General features: G+C 41.8%; 1 protein-coding gene across 1 annotated transcript in view; it reads right to left on the reverse strand.

Annotated features, from left to right (window-relative positions):
* Window positions 1-25,962, reverse strand: part of LOC112251551 (neurocan core protein) — a 196,880-nt gene that overhangs the window by 67,609 nt on the left and 103,309 nt on the right. The window contains exon 10 of the mRNA XM_042322067.1: window positions 11,353-11,469. Coding sequence (XP_042178001.1) covers window positions 11,353-11,469 — 117 coding nt within the window. The remainder of the gene's footprint in view (window positions 1-11,352; window positions 11,470-25,962) is intronic.

Here is a 25,962-nt window from a genome sequence, read left to right on the forward strand (position 1 = left end):
AGCAGACTGATGGGTCTTTCTGCCACTATAAGACCCGGGAATCTACGACGTTCACAGATCGCTTTGTACACCAAAATATCAGTCAGAACCGGTCCAGAACCACTTCGGTTCCCATATAGGGAACTTAACATCTAAGAGGTACCAGTTCCCACTGATAGTCAACCTAATGGCCACACACAGCTGTGTATATGGGAGACATACAGATATAGGATTTTACTTTGATCACTGTTTTGTTGCTGAGAATTTTCCTGCACTGCAGGAAATGCAGATGAGCTTCGTGAGTTACATAAATTCACTGAAAATCCACACTAACACACATATTAACAGTATCGCACTTTTCATGTCGCCTACTTTTGTCCAGCTAATAATCTAACCACCGATCAAGAAACATTATGGACTAACCGTTCAAAGATTATTTTGCTGTGACAATATAGGTCCAATTAAGATCCTTCATCTGTATAGAAGATTTATTCGATTCATATATACGAGCGGTTATGTCCCATTTCCTCTAGGGATCCCCCCTCCTGACACCCCTACCTGGCCCTGTGTCCGCCAAGCTGCCCCCACCCTCTACCTCCCTCCATCTCCCTCTCTCTCCCCACGAAGCAACTCTCCCCTTGTCTCATAAATGTTTGAGCGGCCCAGCAGAAACGGAGACCATGCATTATGCAGCATCTCTAAACGCCTCATCCCAAATAATTGCAAATACAATTCAAGTCCTGGAGATCGCCTCCGAGCAGCTTCAGTTACAATTCCACAGCCCTGTTTTGCCTAAATCATCATTCCTCCCACTATACTATACACAGAAGGAAACAAGATTTGCTTATTGCAGTGTTTGTGACACCGGCTGGGTTGGTAGTAATAAAGTAATGATGGATGGTAATGACTGTAAAGAATCACTGATGAAGACTCAATCGCACAGAGCAGGAGAAGCAAAGGGAAGGAACATAGTTATGCTGTATAACCTGCTGGAAAGAAAGGTATAGATTGCAAAAGAGTAGATGAAGAAAGAGAGAAAGTCAGATTGCAAAAAGAAAGGCAATGAGAAGGAGGAAGAGAAAGTAACTATTTCCTTCCCTTCTCTCGTCCGCCATCCTCCTTTCAGTGCCTCACCTGGACAGAGCGTGGTGGTAAGTCAGTAATGTGGTCAAGGGTTTGCAGTAATATGCAATTAATCTGATTGGTTGTAATTAATATGTCAGATACCACAGACAGATAGACACCCTATCTGCTGCAGACACAAGATGCAGGAAACCACCAGCAGCCAAAAAGCCAAATACACAGTCCTGCAGGAAGATTTCGAACTGAACATTAAAAAAAAAATAATAACTGTCACGGATCCCCTCGGTACTGCTGCTCATTCCAGTTCACCAGCTCCAGAGGTCTACGCCACCGGCCTTCTAGGCGTCACTGAACTGGATTCATTACCACCAACCCCGGACTGTCTTGTCTCATTACACACACCTGGTTCCCATTCCCCCTGATTAGTATGTATATATACAGTATGTGCCCATTGTCCTTGTCGATTATTGTGCCATGTCCGTTGGTGTTGTGAGTACCTGTGCTCTGTTGTATCGGCTTTCGTGCTATGTGTTTTTGTGCACTTGTTATTACGGGTCTCGTCCCGTGTATTATATATATATATATATACGTGTCTGTTTTGGGCTCCGTCCCCGTCGTTTTCATGACGTACTTTATTTTGGGTGGAGAAATTAAAAACCCTATTACGTATTCCTGCACCTGTCTCCAATCATTATACAACGTGACAGAATAACCAACCCACTAAATGGAGACAGCGGGAAAGACCGAGCTGTCGAACATCGTAGAGACAGTCCAGCATCACGAGGACTGTCTCTCCAAACTCAGCAGCACCATGGAGAGCGTGTTGGCAACCATCCTGCATTTGGAGGGGAACGTGCAGTCCCTCCTGTCTCCAGCGCTGGTTCCAGAGCCGATGGAGGTGGGCTCTGCACGTTTGCCAGAGGCAGAGCGTAAGAGAAGGAGGAATCTGGGCCTCTGCTCCTATTGTGGAGAAAGGGGTCATTTCTCCCCGACCTGCCCCCTTGCCACTAATAGGCGAGGAGGGGGAAGTCCCCTGCTCCAACCGAGGTAGGATGCAAGATCTCCCCTCCTTTTCTGTCAACTCAACTAGTGTGTTTTCCCATTCAATTCCTTGAATACCCTAGCCCCTCACTCCCGTTAGCTCTGATTGATTCCGGGGCTGCCGGGAATCTTTTAGTTAGTGCACAGACCACTGCATTGCACATTTCTTTGGTTCCCCTACGGTCACCCATTCCAGTTCGAGCCCTGGATAATCGTCCAATAGGAACAGGGCTCGTGTCTCACGATGTCTGTCTGGACCACGCCCCTCAAGTGGATTTACCAGAGAAATAACAGGACCTGCACAGGGTTTTCTTTATGACCCGGGCAACACACCTGCCTCCTCATTGCCCCTAGGACTGTGCCATTGACCTGCTTTCTGAAGCAGCCCTCCCTTGAGGACACGTCTATCCCCTCTCCTATGCCGAGACCGAGGCCATGGAGACCTACTTACAGGAGAAAGCAGGGTTTCATCTGCCCCTCTACGTCACCAGCCTCCTCAAGCTTCTTTTTTGTTAAGAATAAAGATGGGGGAGTGCGCCCCTGCATTGATTATCAAACTCTGAATAAGCCACTTAAGTTCAGCTATCCTTTACCCCTCATTCCAACCATCATCGAACAAATGCATGGGGCGCAGTACTTCACGAAACTGGACTTGAGGAGCACCTACAATCTGGTGCGCATTCGTGCAGGCGACGAATGAAAAACGACCATGACAATAACCACAGCGTGACAATAACCATCCATGAACAGACAACATGAAATGAATCATGGAAAAATGCTATTCTACATTTTAAAAGCTCCAAATGAATCCCTTTTGTTTTGTTGCCAGAGACAATGAGAAATATTGGTTGTATATGATTGACATACACAAAATGTACTATGTCCCAACAGATTCTAAGCAATTCCAAACTAACATCACAAACCATGTGTAATTCATCTGTTTAACATGCAATAATCAGGACTTATTGATGTGGCTGTAATGTTGATTGATCACCGATGCCTTTAGCCCACATAAATTTAGGATGATCCCCAAATCGAAGGCTGCCGACCCCAGACAGCCTGTGTGTGTGTGTGTGTGTGTGTGTGTGTGTGTGTGTGTGTGTGTGTGTGTGTGTGTGTGTGTGTGTGGTCAGTAGATGGCTGATTGATTATCACACCCATGACAATACCTCTCCCCTTAACCTCTGACCCTTGGCCTGCGATCCTTCTACATAAGTAGTGACCTGGAACAGCAACCTCTCCTCATTGACTTAGCATTAATGTATATGGGATCCATAGGAGCAAGGGCGTAACTCAGTCTCTGGACTGGAACCTCATTGAAAGCCTGTGGTTTGAAATGAAGAGGGCAATCGACATGTGCAGACAAAGGATATCAAGGATCTGTAAAGATTCTGTATAGAGGAATGATCTAAGATCCCAAAGTGTTCTTCAATGTCATGAAACATTTTTAAAAGGCTCAGTGGCGTTATCCTCGCAAGGGGAGGGGCTGGAGTAATGAAAACGGGATCCAATAATCTTTTTATTTTTTATTACATGTTAAACAAAATCAATTCCTTGTTGGTCTAACCCAGCATTTTTGGGTTGAGCAGAACAGTGGCTTTTTTAAGAGTAGTCTGTAATTCATCACAAGCCAGCAGCTAGCATTACAAAAAAGTAAGGCAGCTCCCTCTGTGTCTTTGTCTCTTCTGCTCTCCTTGTTTTTCTTTCTCACACAAACGCACACACACACACACACACACACACACACACACACACACACACACACACACACACACACACACACACACACACACACACACACACACACACACACACACACACACACACACACACACACACACACACACACACACACACACTTCCTTCTGCCCCTGAGCAAGGTAGTTAACCCACTGTTCCTCGGGCAGCAAAGACGTGGATGTTGATTAAGGCAGCTCCCCGGACCTCTCTGATTCAGAGGGTTAAATGCGGATGACACATTTCAGTTGAATGCATTCAGTTGTACAACTGACTAGGTATCCCCCTTTCCTTTCCCTTTCAGTCAACTGTCTGTAAAGTCTCATTCCACCTGTTTATCTAACTCATCCCTCATATCTCTGCCTGTTCCTCTACTCTCTGTAGAGCAACATACGGGGAATGGCAACAGTAGCACCAACAACTTTTGTGGGGATCACCTCATCCTCTAGATGGAAGGCTACAACCAAACCAGAACTACTGTTTTGGTAAGTACTTATCTCTACACATTAATACAAATGTATTATACAATAAAATAATCCTAAAAGAAAACTTTTATACAAGATTTTTATACTCCAGTTTATTTTCACAAGAATGTTTTCTGAAAAAAACATTAGTTCAGATTAAATCATTTGGTGTGATGAACCAACAACAAAAGGGAGAAATGCAGAGAAGCAATTTGACCATAAGTATTTAGATTGCATATTTATCCAATAGGTGTCTCCATAGTGACAAACTCTCTCGCTGCTGGAAATAAATTGGGACTAGTTTTCAGGCATTGTGGACGGGGGGAGGTCCATTAGAAAAATGTGGAAATGTGTCGCACTGAATGGTGCAACACATTTCCTGTAGCTGCCTGGCAACCCCCAGTCCCCCACAAGTTACTCCTCTGCGTAGGAGAGATGGACATCTTTCTTCCATATCTCAGTATGGACACACACTGATGGTTACTGTATAGTTAGGAAAAATATTCTGATATTACAGTGCAATCAGAAATGATTCAGACCCCTTGACTTTTTCCACATTGTTACGTTACAGCCTTATTCTAAACTTGATTAAATTGCTTATTTTCCTCATCAATCTACACACAATAACCCATAATGACAAAGCAAAAACAGGTTTTTATACATTTTGCAAATGTATTAACCATAAAACACTGCAATTTCACATTTACATAAATATTCAGACCTTTTACTCAGTACTTTGTTGAAGCACCTTTGGCATTGATTACAGTCTCGAGTCTTCTTGGTTTATGATGCTACAAGCTTGGCACACCTGTATTTGGAGAGTTTCTCCCATTCTTCTCTACATATCCTCTCAAGCTCTGTCAGGTTGGATGGGGAGCGTTGCTGCACAGCTATTTTCGGGTCTCTCCAGAGTAGAGCTCGACCGATTAATCGGAATGGCCAATGAATTAGGGCCGAATTCAAGTTTTCATAACAATCGTAAATCGGTATTTTTGGACACCAATTTGGCCAAGCTTTTTTTTTTACACCTTTATTTAACTAGGCAAGTCAGTTATTTTCAATGACGGCCTAGGAACGGTGGGTTAACTGCCTTGTTCAGGGGCAGAACGACAGATTTTTACCTTGTCAGCTCGGGGATTCAATCTTGCAACCTTACGGTTAACTAGTCCAACGCTCTAACCACCTGCTTTACATTGCTCTCCACAAGGAGCCTGCCTGTTACACGAATGCAGTAAGAAGCCAAGGTAAGTTGCTAGCTAGCATTAAACTTATCTTATAAAAAACAATCAATCAATCATAATCACTAGTTAACTACACATGGTTGATGATATTACTAGTTTATTTAACGTGTCCTGCGTTGCATATAATCGATGCGGTGCGCATTCGTGAAAAAGGACTGTCGTTGCTCCAACATGTACCTAACCATAAACATCAATGCCTTTCTTAAAATCAATACACAAGTATATATTTTTAAACCTGCATATTTAGTTAATATTGCCTGCTAACATTAATTTCTTTTAACTAGGGAAAATGTGTCACTTCTCTTGCAACAGAGTCAGGGTATATGCAGCAGTTTGGGCCGCCTGGCTCGTTGTGAACTGTGAAGACTATTTCTTCCTAACAAAGACAGCCAACTTCGCCAAACGGGGGATGATTTAACAAAAGCACATTTGCGAAAAAAGCACAATCGTTGCATGACTGTACCTAACCATAAACATCAATGCCTTTCTTCGTATAGAATCGTATAGAGAGAAATTGTCCTATAATTCCTATAATAACTACAACCTAAAACCTCTTACCTGGGAATATTGAAGATTCGTGTTAAAAGGAACCACCAGCTTTCAATATGTGGCACATATTGCACTTTTACTTTGTTCTCCAACACTTTGTTTTTGCATTATTTAAACCAAATTGAACATGTTTCATTATTTATTTGAGGCTAAATTGATTTTATTGATATATTATATTAAGTTAAAATAAGTGTTCATTCAGTATTGTTGTAATTGTCATTATTACAAATAAATGTAAATTGGTATCGACTTTTTTTGGTCCTCCAATAATCTGTATCGATATCGGCGTGGCAAAATCATAATCGGTCGACCTCTACTTCAGAGATGTTTGATTAGCTTCAAGTCCAGCCATGGCTGTGTGCTTAGGGTCGTTGACCTGTTGGAAGGTGAACCTTCGCCCCAGTGGGAGGTCTCTGTACTTTGTGCCGTTCATATTTCCCTCGACTAGTCTCCCAGTCCCTGCCGCTGAAAAACATCCCCACTTCCCCATGATGCTGCCACCACCATGCTTCACCATTGGGATGGTATTGGCCAGGTGATGAGCGGTGCCTGGTTTTCTCCAGACGTGACGCTTGGCATTCTTGGTTTCATCAGACCACAGAATCTTGTTTCTCATGATCTGAGAGTCCTTTAGGTGCCTTTTGGCAAACTTCAAGTGGGCAGTCATGTGCTTTTTACTGAGGAGTGGCTTCCGTCTGGCCACCATACCATAAAGGCCTGGAATGCTGGTTGTCCTCAACAGAGGATCTCTGGAGCTCTGTCAGAGTGACCATCATGTTCTTGGTCAACTCCCACACCAAGGCCCGTCTCCCACCGATTGTTCAGTTTGGCCGGGTGGCCAGCTCTAGGAAGAGTCTTGATGGTTCCAAACTTCTTCCATTTAAGAAGGATGGAGGTCACTGTGTTCTTGGGGTCCTTTAATGCTGCCAAAATGTTGGGGTTCCCTTCCCCAGATCTGTGCCTCGACACAATCCTGTCTCGGAGCTCTACGGACAATTCCTTCGACCTCATTGCTTGGTTTTTGCTCTGACATGCACTGTCAACTTATATAGACAGGTGTGTGCCTTTCCCAAATCATGTCCAATCAATTGCATTTACCACAAATAGACTCTAATCAAGTTATAGAAACAGCTCAAGGATGATCAATGGAAACAGGAAGCACCTGAGCTCAATTTCGAGTCTAATAGCAAAGAGTCTGAATACTTATGTAAATAAGGTATTTCTGTTTTTTATTTGTAACAAATTAGCAAAAAATTATAGAAACCTGTTTTCACTTTGTTGTTATGGCGTATTGTGTGTAGATTGATGAGTAAAACAGTGAAGGGGTTTGAATCATTTCAGAATGCACTCATTTAAGGGGTGCCTGGGGAGATGGGCAGCCCATAAGAAATCAAGGCACCCTCATAGGTGTTAAAATATTTATGGCCAGTGGACACCACTATAATATCAATGTTGGTCCAGTCCATTATTTTAGAAGCAATATGTTTTTTGACAGAATTGTCATTGTCATAAACAGGAAATGTGAATTATAATTACTGGACATTTTCAAAGGGGAAATTACAAACTTAAGAAGTCTTTGTAAACTTCAAATACATTACCATTTTAAAATGTCCTGCATTGCAGGAAAATTCTCTTGCAACAGGGAGATCAAATTAAGATCCTATATCTGTATATGTTGTCGACCTCGTAAACCAATCGTAATACAGGAAGTTGTACACAAAAACCCTGGACGCACCGACTAGTCGTGGTAAAAAGCTCAATTGCAGTGTCACCCCCCCAAAAAAATCAGGATTTCTATTGCTTTGATACTGCAATTAACATTTGGCACTGGTTGCAGGTGGAAATGTTACATGTATAACCTTTAAAGTCCAGATCAGTGAACACTCAATAGGACCGGGATCGTCACCTACTGTAGATTCAGCCACGGTTCAGTTTATTTCTTGAGCGGATGGTAAGGGGCCAGAACATAATGAGAAATCATTTGTAGACTGCAAAATGACCGTAAGAAGCCCAAACAGATATAATATTTGACTATAACATAATCATTTCAAACCGTGCTTACATTTGTATACGATCACATACAGTATATCTCTCGATTATGATTGGGAATACTTCAGAACAGATTTCCAAATCACTTGGAGCTGATTTACTGGTGTTTTGATAGTCGTTTATGTCCAACAATAAAAATGTATACAAACTATTTTTGCACAGAATTCTTGGGGGGCCAAATAAAATCACCCGCGGACACGCACACTGTTCCAGGCCCTTATTACCCCTCCACCCGCGAACACACACACTGTTCCCGACCCTTACTACCCCTCCACCCCTGACTAAGCGTCAACATTACACGGTTTGACTTCAGTATTCAACATTTGTCAAGAGGGGATATAAATGTCAAATACTGACGGTTAAGTTCAGCGATTAATTCCGAATGGTTACCCAGTTAAAGCGAGGCGTCCCTCTCAGTGTCCGCCACCCCCCCGTTCAGCTGAAACCATGGCGCAGGCAATGCAAAAATATTCTTAGAAATATTTAACCTCCACACATTAACAAGTCCAATACCTCAAATGAAAGATAAACACCTTGTTCATCTACCCAGCATGTCAGATTTTTTAAATGTTTTACGGCGAAAACACACCACGTATTTATATTAGACCACCACCGAAACAAAAACAAGAGGCAGCCGTTTTGTCCCAGAAAATATAAAATTATAAAAGCAGGATTAAAAAATAAATCATTCACTAACCTTTTGAAAATCTTCATCAGATGACAGTAATAGGACATGTTACACAGTACATTTATATTTTTTTCAATAATATGCCATTTATATCCATAAATCTCCATTTACATTGACTTCATGTTCAGAAAATACTCAAAAATGTCTGGAGAAATTATAGATAGCGCCGCCAGATAACAGAAATAAACATCATAAACTTTGACTAAATATACATGTTCTACATATAGTTAGAAAGATACACTGCTTCTTAATGCAACCGCTGTGCCACATTTATTTTGAACGTTACAGAATTAGTTCACTATGTAATAATCTGAGACGGCGCTCAGACGTAAGCAATATTTCTCCGCTATGTTGGAGTCAACAGAAATACAAAATTACAACATAAATATTCCCCTACCTTTGATGGTCTTCGATCAGAATGTAGTGGAAGGAGTCATACTTACCTAATATAACGTTTGGTTTCAGTTTGTGTGCCTTTATAGTAGCATATGCTATGAGTTCCAGCTGAAATGCATCCAAAATTACTTCTCGTCCCAAACAGTTGCGCATCAAAACTTCAAAATGACATATTATATGTCAACTAAACTGGTCAAACTAAGTGCAGAATCAAGCTTTAGGATGTTCTAAACGTACAAAACAATTATCAAATCTATCGGACATTCATGCTTCTTCTCAGGCATTCTGGAACAAAGGAAGGTCTGTCCCAAAAGCGCGCTCTCGTCACCATGTATTTTCTCGCGACACTCACTCTTTTGCCTACCAAAGGGTCGGGATTTGCACAATTAAACGCTGTACTGAATGAGGACATCTAGTGGAAGACATAGAAAGTGTCTCCAGATCCATAGCTGGTTGGGAAGGGTGGGGGCGATGACGTCAAAGTTGCCCCAAGATTCAGGCTCCCAAAAATAGTTTGGGAGATTGCCTGCCCTGTGAGTTCTGCTATACTTACAGACATAATTCAAACGGTTTTAGAAGCTTTAGAGTGTTTTCTATCCAATAATTATTATATGCATATATTAGCAATTTTGGACAGATTTTTTTTCAGTTTACTATGGGCACGCAATTCATCCAAAGGGGGCAGCCTAGCCCTAACAAGTTTTAAGGTAAGAGTTCAAGTTTAGGATAGAGTCAAAAATAAAATTGTGCCTAGCACTGGGATCTGAACACAGGACGCTCGGAGCCGGAACTTGCGGCTTACGTCCATCCACAACGCCCTAGCAAGCCACAGGCCTACTTGATGTTAATAACACACACCGTTGCCCCTAAGTGCACAGTTTTGAAGGCATCTCCTGATGTCCTGGGGACCTGGATGAACGTTGAATGTCGCCTTGGATCTGGAGTGACCTGGCTTGACTTAGCCCATGTCCCCTTGACAGTCACACACACACCTGTGACCGTGCAGCCCAACCAGGTCACTTCAGCACAGCCCAGCTCTGACTGTCTCATTCTCCCATCACACAGCACAGTGGAGAGATGAGCTGCCTGCCTGCTAGTGAGAGTCACAAACACTCAGCATCTCCCTGTCACAGCATGCTTACTCAGCCTCACCTTAAATGACACACCCTCCTCATTCAAACACATTCACTGTTAGAGCCTCACCTCTGTGCACGGAAAACAGACACTTTGCATTCACACACCCACCTCTGAAAACAGCACACACCCTCCCCATTCACACACACTCTGTCACAGGCTGCTTCCGCAGCCTTACCTCACCTCTGCAGGCAGGCAGGGAACAGCAGCCTGGGCACAGCAGGACCATGCAGCTAAACTTCCTCATGCCAAAACTGACTGAGCCAGTGATAATGTCAAATACCATCAACGCAGGCATTGGAGCAAAACATTACACATTTACTGTATGCAGATCTTTCCATGACACAGACTGAACAGATGAATCCAGGGGGAAGCTATGATCACTTATTGATGTCACTTCTTAAATCCACTTCAATCAGTGTAGATGAAGGGGAGGAGACAAGTTAAAGAAGGATTTTATGTATGCCATTCAGAGGGTGAATGGGCAAGACAAAAAATATATAAGTGACTTTGAACGCGGTTTGTGTCAAGAACTGCAACGCTGCTGGGTTTTTCAAGCTCAACAGTTTCTCGTGTGTATCAAGAAAGGTCCACCACCCAAAGGACATCCTGCCAACTTGACACAACTGTGGGTAGCATTGGAGTCAACATGGGCCAGCATCCCATGGGGGGGGGGGGCTCAATATTAGGGAAGGTGTTCATAATGCTTTGTACACAGTGTATTTGTATCAGCTATAGTTAAACAGCAAATCTACAAGACAAAATTAGGGGGGGTTAACTGAGGGAGATGTGTACACAGAGATGCAGTACATTAACACACACACATGCCAAACAGCTACCTGGACTATTTGCATTACCCTTTTTTGCACAAACTTTTTGATTCTGAGTCTGGCTATGAGTACAACACACAGGGCTGGAAAGATGGTGACCTTCTGCAGCTCTTAACCTTTCCCCCTCTCCACAGTGACCTTTAACCCCTGACCCAACTCACCGATCTCGCAGCTCTCTCCAGAGTAGCCCTGGGGGCAGTAGCAGCTGTAGCCGTCGCCCTCCGGCAGGCAGCTGCCTCCATGCAGACAGGGGTTGGTCTGGCACGGGTTGTCTTCAGCTGTAGAATGGAGATAGAGCAGGGGGGTTAACCGAGGGAGATGTGTACACAGAGATGCAGTACATTAACACACAAACAGCTACCTGGACTATTTGCATTACCCTTTTTTGCACTAACGTTTTTGACTAATTACAAACGCTGCTGCTACTGTTAATTATCTGTTGCTTTAGTCCTAGTTTATGTACATATGTACCTCAATTACCTCGTACACATCGCCTCGGTACTGGTACCCCATGGCCTGATATACCCCTTGACTTTTTTCAAATTTTGTCTTATTCTAAAAAAGAAAATGTTCCCTCATTTTTTTTCCCCTAATCAATATCCCAAAGCAAAAACAGGTTTTTAGAAAATTTGACGAATTAAAAAAACTGGAATAAACGGAAATAAAACATTTTCATAAGTACTCACACCCTTTGCTCAGTACTTTGTTGAAGCTTTCCGAAGGCACTGTATAGCCAATTTATGTGTATTTGTGTATTTATTATTGCTTTTATTATTAGGCGTTATTACTTTTCTATTGTTTCTCTATTTTCTTTCTCTCTGCTTTGTTGGGAAGGGCCCGTAAGTTCCAGTCCGCAAGGTGTATCTCTACAGCATGGGCATATCTCTGGGTGGCGTGGACATCTCCATGCATGCACCCTATCAACATAGAACTCATTCAATATTGCACCATCCCATTCTCTGGGCTCTGTCTACAATCATAACCAGTAGTATATAACAGGAAAAATGAATCATAACCAGTAGTATCTACCAGAAACATAGAATAATACTAGATGTTTGGTGAATCTATGAATTATGTCTGACCACTGGAGTCTTAGCCACTCAAAATATTTTTGGAGGAGAATAGTTTGATATTTAATTCAGCAGGGTTAATTTGAATTTAAAACCATTTGACATGATATATATTTATTTACCTATGGGCTGTGAAATGAACAAACGTAGGCTGTCTGGCATAAGCTTATTCCCACACTTTACAATAACTCTGTTGCAATGGTCTTAGGTAGCCTCCGTATAGGCGATTCCCTCCATCGCGACACTGCTGCCCAGTTGAAGAGCTTGTGATCTCCATGTAGCACCACAGCACCATGCACCTTCGGAAAAGCACCCCTCAGCCTCAGATGTCTTTCTGGAGGCATGCAGCCATATAGAGCCATTATACCCTAATGTAGGTCTATTTGCCTACAAGCCAAATAAAGTGAAGAGCATGCATGATGTGTGCAACTAGTCATTCCAACATATTTGAACATTTAATTCATCCTTCATTCAGTCAGTATGTCATCCATTCAGTCAGTATGTCATCCATTCAGTCATTTGTCTGAGTTGCAATGGGAACTAAAATCAAACAAAATCAACTCAGACAAATGACTGAAAGAGAATAGAACAGAATAATTTTTATTGAAATCCATGTGTGTATTCAAAATGATCTACATTTGCCAAAGTTCTTTAGCCTATCACTTTTATAATTCAATGTTTAATTTATTTCTCTCTGCATTGTTGGGAAGGGCCCATAAGTAAGCATTACACTGTTGGTTTACACCATGTGACAAATAAAATTGTATTTGACACGCACAAGTAAGTGAATGCACACACGCAGGCACACACACACACACACACACACACACACACACACACACACACACACACACACACACACACACACACACACACACACACACACACACACACACACACACACTGCAGTTCTCTCTCAAGCACACACACAGATAGATTTACACATACTAGAATTCTCCCTCTCCGGGTCGGGTGAGCTTGTATCTTTCCCCTCATACATCATTAAGTAAGCCTGGGTATTATAAATGCTGGAAAAGAGATGTAGCGCATCAGATTGTGTCTGGGCCTGGAAACTTATCTGGGTTGGCTAATACAACCATACTTAATGTAGCTATCTCTCCCCACAGCAACGAAACAAAGCCTCATAACCTGGTGCTGTGCAACTTTCCTTGTCAAACACCAGCACCGTCCTAAAAGTAGAGCCTATAATTACGACTTAATCTATTCTCTCACCATTTATCCCAAAATGTTTCCCTTGAAGAGCGGTGCTTGGATTTATAGACGGCCAAAATAAAATGTGTTAATTACCTCGCAACAACACGGTCATATGGCATTAAAAGAGGTGGCTCCAAGGGTGCCTGACTGGGCGATGATCAGGTAATTTATGACTACCCAGCTCATCAGAGTGACGCGGGTGGGTGGCACACATTGTCCTCCCCCCCACCGAGCATCCGTCCTGATAAAAAGGAGTGGGGGACAGACAGAGCAGCCAATCTGTCACCTTGTGGAAAGGAAAGTCACAGTCACACGGCCAGCACCCCCCCACCCTCTGACTTGGGTGTCTCTCACTCTCTCAAACAGAGTGTGTCGCTGAGAGGGTGAAGTGCAGTATGAAGGACCTGTTAGATTGTCTGTCTTCTGTATTATTCCTCAATCTAAAGCTCTTCAATGTGAAGACTGGGGCTCTATCTGAGAGAGTCACTGGCACGTCATGGTTCTCTGTTACTTGGTTATCTGTGGTAGCTCATCCACCACTAATATATTCATTAGCATCACATATCTGACAGTGGCCTGTTTAGCCCTGCGTGACAGTGTGTTGGTAAAGAATCCACACCTGCTCCATTTTTTTATGTGATGGTTAACAATGACTGTGTGGGTCTGACGACACAGCTCTAGTCAGCAGGGTCCACAGCAGATGGGACTGTTTGCACTGATAAATATCACAACCGCCAAAAATGCTCTACCTCCCTGTTATTGGTAATGGTGAGAGCTTAGCATGTTAAAATTCCTTCATGATTATCTGAAATCATAGAAGCATCCACACAAATGTAAAAATGTTCAGAAAAATGTTTTATTCTTATTTACAATGAAAGGGACTCCAAAATGACACAATGCATCATTGACCATTCATTGCTGTTGGGCACAAAAAAACATAAAACACAAAACAAAAAAACTATTTTGTAGAGTCACAAGCTTGATTTCAGGGCTGATGTTATGGGCGGGCCTTAGGGGGCCTGGTAGGCCCTACCATACCTCCTTGCCCGTCCAAATAAAATATTGAAATATTGATAATTCTTTGCCCGAGACGTTTGCCGACAGAACGATGCAGCTGACCGAGCTGCTGGCGTTATGTGTGCGAGCGTTGCAAAATAAATTTACACATACAGTGCATTCGGAAAGTATTCAGACCACTTGACCTTTTCGCTCCAGTCTGAGGTCCTGAGCACTCTGGAGCAGGTTTTCATCAAGGATCTAACTGTACTTTGCTCCGTTCATCTTTACCTCGACCCTGACTAGTCTCCCAGTCACTGAAAAACATCCCCACAGCATGATGCTGTCACCACCGTGCCTCACCGTAGGGATGGATCCAGGTGTCCTCCAGCCGTGACACTTGGAATTCAGGCCAAAGAGTTTAATCCTGGTTTCATCAGACTAGAGACTGTTGTTTCTCATGGTCTGAGTCCTTTAGGTGCCTTTTGGCAAACTCCAAGGTGGTTGTCATGTGATTGAAAGATGAACTGAGGTCCACACTCCAGTCCAGTTGGTGGTGGTAATGCACCTTAAAGTTGATTGCCTACCGCTATATAAAGTCCACAGAAGAAGAAGAAGAAGAAGAAGAGGATGACTGAAGGATTAGAGAAAACTAGAAAATAACTAGGTTTCCCCTTTTATCTGTGGCTTAATTGTCGGAATATTGAAACACACAATTTTGTGTGAATCAAAATGGCCAAAAATTCTATAAAGATCTCGAAAAAAAGGAACTTGTGCATTTCAGGTAAAATACAACCCAATATTCATATCCCAGGACAAATTAGCTAGCAAACGCAAGCTATCTAAATGGTCATGAATGTTCCATGTGTTTCGACCTGTCCCCAGAAATAGTCGGTTCAGAGTTCGTTTTGATATTTCAACCTGCTTGCCCTGATCACATCTGGTGTGGATGGACAAAATCAATGTGCACGTGCCCAGTCTAGTCAGCATGTGTCACAGTTAAAGCATCGAAGTGATAGTGTGGCATGTCGTAATATTTCTGGCCAGACAGCATCAGATACATGGACTACATATAGAGGGGCGGCGCTGTTTCGCGTGTTCGGATGCTTTCTCCTGTAATATACACTGCTCAAAAAAATAAAGGGAACACTAAAATAACACATCCTAGATCTGAATGAATGAAATATTCTTATTAAATACTTTTTTCTTTACATAGTTGAATGTGCTGACAACCAAATCACACAAAAATTATCAATGTAAATCAAATTTATCAACCCATGGAGGTCTGGATTTGGAGTCACACTCAAAATTAAAGTGGAAAACCACACTACAGGCTGATCCAACTTTGATGTAATGTCCTTAAAACAAGTCAAAATGAGGCTCAGTAGTGTGTGTGGCCTCCACGTGCCTGTATGACCTCCCTACAACACCTGGGCATGCTCCTGATGTGGTGGCGGATGGTCTCCTGAGGGATCTCCTCCCAGACCTGGACTAAAGCATCCGCCAACTCCTGGACAGTCTGTGGTGCAACGTGGCGTTGGTGGATGGAGCGAGTCATGATGTCCCAGATGTGCTCAATTGGATTCAGGTCTGGGGAACGGGCGGGCCAGTCCATAGCATCAATTCCTTCCTCTTGTAGGAACTGCTGACACACTCCAGTACATGAGGTTTAGCATTGTCTTGCATTAGGAGGAACCCAGGGCCAACCGCACCAGCATATGGTCTCACAAGGGGTCTGAGGATCTCATCTCGGTACCTAATGGCAGTCAGGCTACCTCTGGCGAGCACATGGAGGGCTGTGCGGCCCCCCAAAGAAATGCCACCCCACACCATGACTCACCCACCGCCAAACCGGTCATGCTGGAGGATGTTGCAGGCAGCAGAACGTTCTCCACGGCGTCTCCAGACTCTGTCACGTGCTCAGTGTGAACCTGCTTTCATCTGTGAAGAGCACAGGGCGTCAGTGGCGAATTTGCCAATCTTGGTGTTCTCTGGCAAATGCCAAACGTCTTGCACAGTGTTGGGCTGTAAGCAGAACCCCCACCTGTGGACGTCGGGCCCTCATATCACCCTCATGGAGTCTGTTTCTGACCGTTTGAGCAGACACATGCACATTTGTGGCCTGCTGGAGGTCATTTTGCAGGGCTCTGGCAGTGCTCCTCCTGCTCCTCCTTGCACAAAGGCGGAGGTAGCGGTCCTGCTGCTGGGTTGTTGCCTTCCTACGGCCTCCTCCACGTCTCCTGATGTACTGGCCTGTCTCCTGGTAGCGCCTCCATGTTCTGGACACTACGCTGACAGAGACAGCAAACCTTCTTGCCACAGCTCACATTGATGTGCCATCCTGGATGAGCTGCACTACCTGAGCCACTTGTGTGGGTTGTAGACTCCGTCTCATGCTACCACTAGAGTGAAAGCACCGCCAGCATTCAAAAGTGACCAAAACATCAGCCAGGAAGCATAGGAACTGAGAAGTGGTCTGTGGTCAACACCTGCAGAACCACTCCTTTATTGGGGGTGTCTTGCTAATTGCCTATAATTTCCACCTGTCGTCTATTCCATTTGCACAACAGCATGTGAAATTTATTGTCAATCAGTGTTGCTTCCTAAGTGGACAGTTTGATTTCAGAGAAGTGTGATTGACTTGGAGTTACATTGTGTTGTTTAAGTGTTCCCTTTATTTTTTGAGCAGTGTAGTATGGAGTGAGATACTTGCCAAAAGGTTGAATATATGTATCGTTAGAATCGTAAGAAAATCCACACGTAAATTGTTAGGATTGCAAGAAAAGCCATACGTTAAACATGACGTGAAATTTAATCTGGGAACAAGCCAACACCATGTTATGATTACGGACTAACCTTTTAGGCTTGAACAAATCTTGTGTTGCAATTCTGAAGTACAATAATACCTTTCCGAGTTTTGGCAGTTTCATCTCACCAACACAAAAAAAAGGCACACCAAACGGCCTGTGAGGAGCACTATGCGAACAATTACAACACAGAAGAACGTAAGTCAAGGAAACTGGAAAGAGGTTTTCTGCACGTTTTCAAGTTAAACGTGTCCAATTCTTTATTACTCCTCAGTTGAGTTTACTTCACATTTAGGTAGCTAATGTAATGGATTTGTTTGCCAGCACAAGTCTAGATAGCGCTAGCTGTATTATGCCTACAACAGTAAAGTTTCAGTCCGCTAGGTGTATCTCTACAGCATGGGCATATCTCTGGGTGACGTGGACATCTCCATGCATGCACCGAATCAAAATTTGACTCATTCAGTCTTGCACCATCCCATTCTCTGGACTCTGTCTACAATCATAACCAGTAGTGTCTACAATAAATACTGAATCATTAACAGTAGTATATACCAGGAATAATGAATCATAACCAGTAGTATCTACCAGAAACATAGAATAATACTAGATGTTTGGTGAATCTATGAATTATGTCTGACCACTGGAGTCTTTGCCACTCAAAATATTTTGGGGGGAGAATATTTTGATATTTATTTCAGCACTCAAAATTTTGACCAAGCATATTCTGTAAGAGGGGTTAATATGAATTTTAAATCATTTGACATGATTTATATGAATTGGTTCATGAACATATGGACTTTGTACAAGGGAGAGGTTAAACGTAGGCTGTCTGGCATAAGCTTACTTTACAATAACTCTGTTGCAATGGTCTTAGGTAGCCTCCGTATAGGCGATTCCCTCCATCGCGACACTGCTGCCCAGTTGAAGAGCTTGTGATCTCCATGTAGCACCACAGCACCATGCGCCTTTCGGAAAAGCACCCCTCAGCCTCAGATGTCTTTCTGGAGGCATGCAGCCATATAGAGCCATTATACCCTAATGTAGGTCTATTTGCCTACGAGCCAAATAAAGTGAAGATCATGCATGATGTGTGCAACTCGTCATTCCAACATATTTGAACATTTAATTCATCCTTCATTCAGTCAGTATGTCATCCATTCAGTCAGTATGTCATCCATTCAGTCAGTATGTCATCCATTCAGTAATTTGTCTGAGTTGCAATAGGAACTAAATCAAAGAGAAAAGAACTGAATTCCATGTGTATTCAAAAGTATCAACATTCTTTCGCCTATCACTTTAATAAGTAAATGTTTCATTTAAGTCTATTCAAAGAAAAAATAGGCTTTCAACATGTAGGAATCATTTCAGAACTCAATTTCTGTTTTAAAACTAATCGAGTAAAGGTAAACGTAAAGTAAGAATTGAACGTGTGAATGTTCATTCATAATCATAACATCCCTGTGTTTGTACGTTTACAGATCTAATTAAATGTTTTCGTTTCATGTTTGATGCATGGCTTTTCTTATGATCCTAACAAGTTATGTATGGATATTCTTACGATCCTAACGATATGCATGTTCAACCTTTTTGGCAGCTATCTCGCTCCATACTATAGTTTCAGCAGAGAGGAAGAGACTAAGTGAGAGGGCTCACTCTCACCAAAATCCGTCCATTATAAACCATATGCGTTTCTATGAGAATAATATGCAGACCTAAGCTTGTCGCCTGACCTCCCGCCTTTGGAGCAAAGACTCACATTGTTAGTGCATAGACATGAGCATTTCGTCATTACAGATCTCAGCCTCCTGTGAATTGGAAAGGAAAGTTGGCGTGTGCACAGTGCACTGTTAGGATGCTGGATTGCCCTAAAGTAAATGTATGTTTTGCCAAAATTATATAATTACTCCTGTCTAAATAAAATAATTCAAAATACTTCACCAGGCAGCATGACTTAGGCACGAGGCAGTGCTTAATTTGAGTCGGATCCTGGCACCTCTCAGATTGACTTTGTTCATTCCGGCACCTATTTGCCCGGTACCTCTCGCGGCATGATTTATTAATTGTTTCACTGTTCACACTGTAAACATTCTAGTAAAAGCGATCAGCGTTAAATTAAGTTGCCTCCTTGTTATTTCTCCCACCCCTCAGAAAGACAATAATGTAAAAGTGCTGTGATCCTTCTGTGTAATCATCATATCCTGCCACACTGATTCCAGACCTGCTCGCTTATTTGTACATAGAGATTATGCAGAGGGGGATTGGGGTAAGTAACTGATCTTAAACCAGAGAACTGTCAGTCGCGGAGTAGAGGAGTGAGGAGAAAACTGTTCCTGATGGCGATGCCTTAGCTTGCAGAGCTGCTAATCCCGTCAGTTCAGCATAACCATCGGCACCACCACTAGCTAGTAGGCCTGCTAGTGAGTCATACTCAGCGGGAGAGGGAGACAGGGAGCTGGGGGGGACAGTACATCATCCACCAACAAAGTTCTCGGAGCGGGTGCAATTTGCAGTTCAAGAACAAGCAAACGTATAACCTTTGGCTTGTCATGCAGAATTCAAAGCTGGGCTGTACAACACGCAAAAGGATAGGGAGCTTGTGTCTAGAAATGACTGGAGGGATTAAACTAGCAAAAGAAGGGGCAGAATGTAAAGTATCATCCTCTGGCTCAGACTTAAAAACAAAACAAACGAAGAGCCCTCAGAAAAAAAGGTTTTTGAACATGCCCAAACCAAGTCACATTTGGTGGCAGCAAGCCTTGTAGACAAGGCTAAAGAGGACACCCAGGTTACAGTTAATACTCAACATGTAAAAAATACTCTACAGTCAGAATCTTCAGAACAGGCTTAGAAGGAGGCTGAACATCACAGGCCCTCTTATGGCTTTGAGCAAGAAGTTGACTGTCAGGATTTATAAACTTTTTCTGTACTGTGAAGTTAATCTGAATATGTGCATCATATCACATGGGCTGGAGGTCTATATATTCTCATATGTGTATTCTGCTATTCTGTTATTTGAACTTATACTCCGATATTGTGATATTTGTTCTACTGCTACATTGATGTCTTGATAATTAGATGAAATTCGTGTCTTGTAACACCCACAGCTGAGTGTGTGCGCATATGCATATGGCCTTATTATGGATCCCCATTAGTTCCTTCCCAGACAGCAGCTACTCTTCCTGGGGTCCAAACACATTAAGATACTTACATTACACATAAAACAAAATATAAAACAGTACATCATGTAACATTATTACACCACTACATATCTACAAATGTATAATATCACCATACAACAATATTACAATGTACGTGTCCCGTTCGCCGTAAAGAGGAGACCAAAGCGCAGCGTGATTAGAATACATTCTTCTTTTAATGAAGGAAGAACACGAAGAACAAACTAACCAAAACAACAACACGACCGTGACGCTATGAACAGTGCAGACACAGGCAACTACACATAGACAATAACCCACAAACTATCCAAGGAATATGGCTACCTAAATAGGGTCCCCAATCAGAGACAACGATAAACAGCTGCCTCTGATTGAGAACCAATCTAGGCAACCATAGGCGTAAAAAAATGCATATATCACCCTCGTCACACCCTGACCTAACCAAAATAATAAAGGTCAGGGCGTGACAGTATGTGTGTATAGAGTGTGTGTGCTAGCGCTTGTATACCTTTGTGTGTGTTTCTTCACAGTCCCTGCTGTTCCAAGGTGTACTTTTACCATTTGTTTTGTATCTGATTCTACTGCTTGCATCAGTTACCTGATGTGGAATAGAGTTCCATATAATCATGGCTCTACTGATGTAGTACTGTGTGCCTCCCATAGTCTTTTCTAGACTTGGGGATTGTGAAGAGACCTCTGGTGGCGTGTCTTGTGGGGTATGCATGGGTGTCAGAGCTGTGTGCTAGTAGTTTAAACACACAGCTCGGTACATTCAGCTTGTCAACACTTCTTACAAAAACATGTAGTGATGAAGTTAATCTCTCCTCTACTTTCATCCATGAGAGATTGACATGCATATTATTAATGTTAGATCTACATGTACATTTAAGGGCCAGCCGTGCTGCCCTGTTCTGAGCCAGTTGTAATTTTCCCAAGTCCCTCCTTGTGGCACCTGACCAAACTACTGAACAGTAGTCTATGTGCGACAAAACTAGGGCCTGTAGGACCTGCCTTGTTGATAGGGTTGTTAAGGCAGAGCAGTGCATTATTATGGACAGACTTCTCCCCATCTTAAATCAAATGAAATCAAACTCTATTTGTCATATGCGCCGAATACAACAAGTGTAGACCTTACCGTGAAATGCTTACTTACAAGCCCTTAACAAACAGTGCAGTTCAAGAAGAGTTAAGAAAATATTTACCAAATAAACTAAAGTAAAAAAGAACATAACAATAATGAGGCTACATACAGGGGGTACCGGTACCGAGTCAGTGTGTGGGGGTACAGGTTAGTTGAGGTAACTCTCAACGCTCCACTACAGCGCCATTGACGTTAAAACCTCTTCAGGCTAGGGTCTATTTTTCTCCACTTGTTACTCTCCACTTGTCTGCTTGTTACTGAGGCCCAGAAGCCAGGATATGCATATAATTGGTACCATTGGATAGAAAACACTTTAACTGAAATGTTACAATAATATATGAGACTATAACACAATTGATATGGTAGGAGAAAATCCAAAGAAAAACCAGCCAGATTTTGAGAGCCCATGCTCTTTCAATGGAAAGCTAATGGTCATATGCAATTCCAGCTCCCAGATTGCAATTCATATGGCTTCAACTAGATGTCACCAGTCTTTGTTCAAGGTTTCAGACTTGTTTCTTCCAAAATGAGGAAGAATTTTGAGTTTTGTTACTGGGAGTTAGAGTTGGAAATCAGTCTGTGCGTGCGCATTGAAGAGGATACCCACTTGCTAATTTTGCTTTTCTATTGAACATACTTCCTTCCATATGAAATATTATAGTTTAATTACTTTTTAGGGTACCTGAGGATTAGATAGAAATGCATTTTGACTTCTTTTAACAAAGTTTAGCGGTAGCTTTTTGTATTCCTTTCATGTTGAACGAGTGGATTACTCAAATCTATGGCACCAACTAAACTGACTTTTTGGGACATAAAGAAGGACCAAACTACTGAACAAACTATCTAACAAAACGACCATGCATGTTGTAGCTGGGACCCTTGGGATTGCAAATCAGAGGAAGAATTTCAAAAAGTAAGTGAATACGTGTAAGTGATTTTACAAAGGCTGTGCTGGTTGAAAAATATTTTGATGTGGGGCACCGTCCTCAAACAATCGCATGGCATGCTTTCACTGTAAAGCCTATTGTAAATCAGACAATGCAGTTGAATTAACAAGAATTTAAGCTTTTAACCGATATAAGACACTTGTTATGTTTAATATCCACATTTTTATGATAATTTATTTGAATTATGCGCAATCCAATTAGCAGAATGACTTTTGCTTCCCTCCAGGTCTGGGGGCACAGACTTTCTACGAGGCTTAAATTGAAGATATGGCAAATAGGAGTGGAAATATCGTCCGCTATTACAGTAATGTTCCATCCAGGTTGCAAGACCCCGGTGGCTTGTCATTGTTGATAGACACAATACTTTTTTCAACTGTTCCACACACACTTTACGGAATTCAAAAATACAATGCTTGTCTTTTATAATTTTGTCAGATATACTTTGTTGCTGCACTTGCCAAGTTTCTTAATCTTGCCAATGAAAAAATCATTAAAGTGGTTGGCAATATCATTGGGTTTTGTGATGAATGAGCCGAAAATGTCATTTAAGGTGCTCCACTATCATTCTTTATATCATTTTTTAAAATTTCATACTATAGTTTATTTTCATTCAGTTTAGTCACATGATTTCTCAATTTGTGGTACGTTTGCCAATCAGTTGTGCTGCCAGACTTATTGCCATACCATTTGCCTCATCCCTCTCAACCATACAGTTTTTCAATTCCTCATCAATCCAAGGGGATTTAACCATTTTTACTGTCATTTTCCTAATGGGTGCATGCTTATTAGCAACTGGAAAAAGCAATATATGTGTAAAGTGCAGCGTCTGGTTGCTCCTCATTACACACCACAGACCAGCAATTATTCTTTATATCTTGAACATAAGAATCACTACAACAATTCTTGTATGACCTCTTAAACACTATATTAGGTAATTTTGGACACCGATTTTGCCCCCAAAAATTGTATTTTTTTTTACACCTTTATTTAATCTTTATTTAACTAGGCAAGTCAGTTAAGAATACATTCTTATTTTCAATGACGGCTTAGGAACGGTGGGTTAACTGCCTTGTTCAGGGGCAGAACGACAGATTTTTACCTTGTCAGCTCGGGGATTCAATCTTGCAACCTTACGGTTAACTAGTCCAACGCTCTAACCACCTGCTTTACATTGCACTCCACGAGGAGCCTGCCTGTTACGTGAATGCAGTAAGAAGCCAAGGAAAGTTGCTAGCTAGCATTAAACTTATCTTATAAAAAACAATCAATCAATCATAATCACTAGTTAACTACACATGGTTGATGACATTACAAGTTTATCTAGCGTGTCCTGCGTTGCATATAATCGATGCAGTGCACATTCGCGAAAAAGGACTGTCGTTGCTCCAACGTGTACCTAACCATAAACACCAATGCCTTTCTTAAAATCAATACACAGAAGTATATATTTTTAAACCTGCATATTTAGCCAAAAGAAATCCAGGTTAGCAGGCAATATTTACCAAGTGAAATTGTGTCACTCCTCTTGCGTTCATTGCACGCAGAGTCCGGGTATATGCAACAGTTTGGGCCGCCTGGCTCATTGCAAACTAATTTGCCAGAATTTTATGTAATTATGACATACATTGAAGGTTGTGCAATGTAACAGGAATATTTAGACTGATGGATGCCACCCATTAGATAAAATACGGAACGGTTCTGTATTTCACTGAAAGAATTTCGAGATGATAGTTTCCGGATTCGACCATATTAATGACCTAAGGCTTGCATTTCTGTGTGTTATTATGTTAGAATAAAGTCTATGATTTGATAGAGCAGTCTGACTGAGCGATGGTAGGCACCAGCAGGCTCATAAGCATTAATTCAAACAGCACTTTCATGTGTTTTGCCAGCAGCTATGCTGTTTATGACTTCAAGCCTATCAACTCCCGAGATTAGGTTCGTGTAACCGATGTGAAATGGCTAGCTAGTTAGCGGGGTTTGTGCTAATAGCGTTTCGAACGTCACTCGCTCTGAGACTTGGAGTAGTTGTTCCCCTTGCTCTGCATGGGTAACGCTGCTTCGAGGGTGGCTGTTGTCGATGTGTTCCTGGTTCAAGCCCAGGTAGCAGCGAGGAGAGGGATGGAAGCTATACTGTTACACTGGCAATACTAAAGTGCCTGTAAGAACATCCAATAGTCAAAGGTATATGAAATACAAATCGTATAGAGCGAAATAGTCCTATAATTCCTATAATGACTACAACCCAAAACTTCTTACTTAGGAATATTGAAGACTCATGTTAAAAGGAACCACCAACTTTCATATGTTCTCATGTTCTGAGCAAGGAACTTAAACGCTAGCTTTCTTACATGGCACATATTGCACTTTTACTTTCTCCTCCAACACTTTGTTTTTGCATTATGTAAACCAAATTGAACATGTTTCATTATTTATTTGAGGCTAAATTTATTTTATTGATGTATCATATTAAGTTAAAATAACTGTTCATTCAGTATTGTTGTAATTGTCATTATTACAAATACATTGTAAAAATTGGCTGATTAATCGGTGTCGGCTTTTTTGGCCTCCAATAATCGGTATTGGTAAATCATAACCGGTCGACCACTACTAGATATGGCTACTATATTGTAATCACTACATCCTATGTATTTGGATACTGCTTTAAAGCACATTTCTGAGTTTGAGTTTATTTTTTATTTTTACAGGGACAGTGCACATTAATCAACGTTTCAGTAAAAGTGCCGGTTTTAGCCAGCCGGCTAATTTTCAACCGCAGTCCCTGGGCAGGTTATTAAAAACAATTACAATATAGACAATAGTAACATAGAACAAGCAAGACATAGCAACATAGGATAAGCAAGACATAGCATACAGACAGAGCAACATAGAACAAAAAGCAGCAAGACAAAATTCATAAAAGCAACAAAGTGCTTCTGCAGCATTAGTAAAGATGTGAGCAATACATGTTGATGATTTCATTCCTGTGCTGTTTGTAACTACCCTGGTAGGTTGACTGAACAAGGTTGCAGGCACTGTTTACAGTTTGAAGATTTTTCTTGAGTGGACAGCTTGATGAATGCCAGTTAATATTTAAATCACCTAGAAATATAATAAAATGTAACAACGTGTGAAACCTAGCTATGTTGTAGAAAAACCCTGATTTGAGTTGTGGCTGTCAGTAAAAAGTGTCTAAAATATGTGTAAAGACCATAGCTGTGTTTGAATACCCATACTAACATAGTGTATACTACATACTTAATGAGTATATATGACATACTATACTATTAGTTAATTTTAGAATACTGTAAACAAACAGTATTCTTTCAGTTGAGTGTACTAGCGCTTCACAATTATTGCTAGCTTGTTAGCGTAACAAATTACTATCTAAACATTTTACGACTTCGGGTACGTTT

The sequence above is a fragment of the Oncorhynchus tshawytscha genome, linkage group LG05 (assembly GCF_018296145.1).
Source record: "Oncorhynchus tshawytscha isolate Ot180627B linkage group LG05, Otsh_v2.0, whole genome shotgun sequence".
Lineage (NCBI taxonomy): Eukaryota > Metazoa > Chordata > Actinopteri > Salmoniformes > Salmonidae > Oncorhynchus > Oncorhynchus tshawytscha.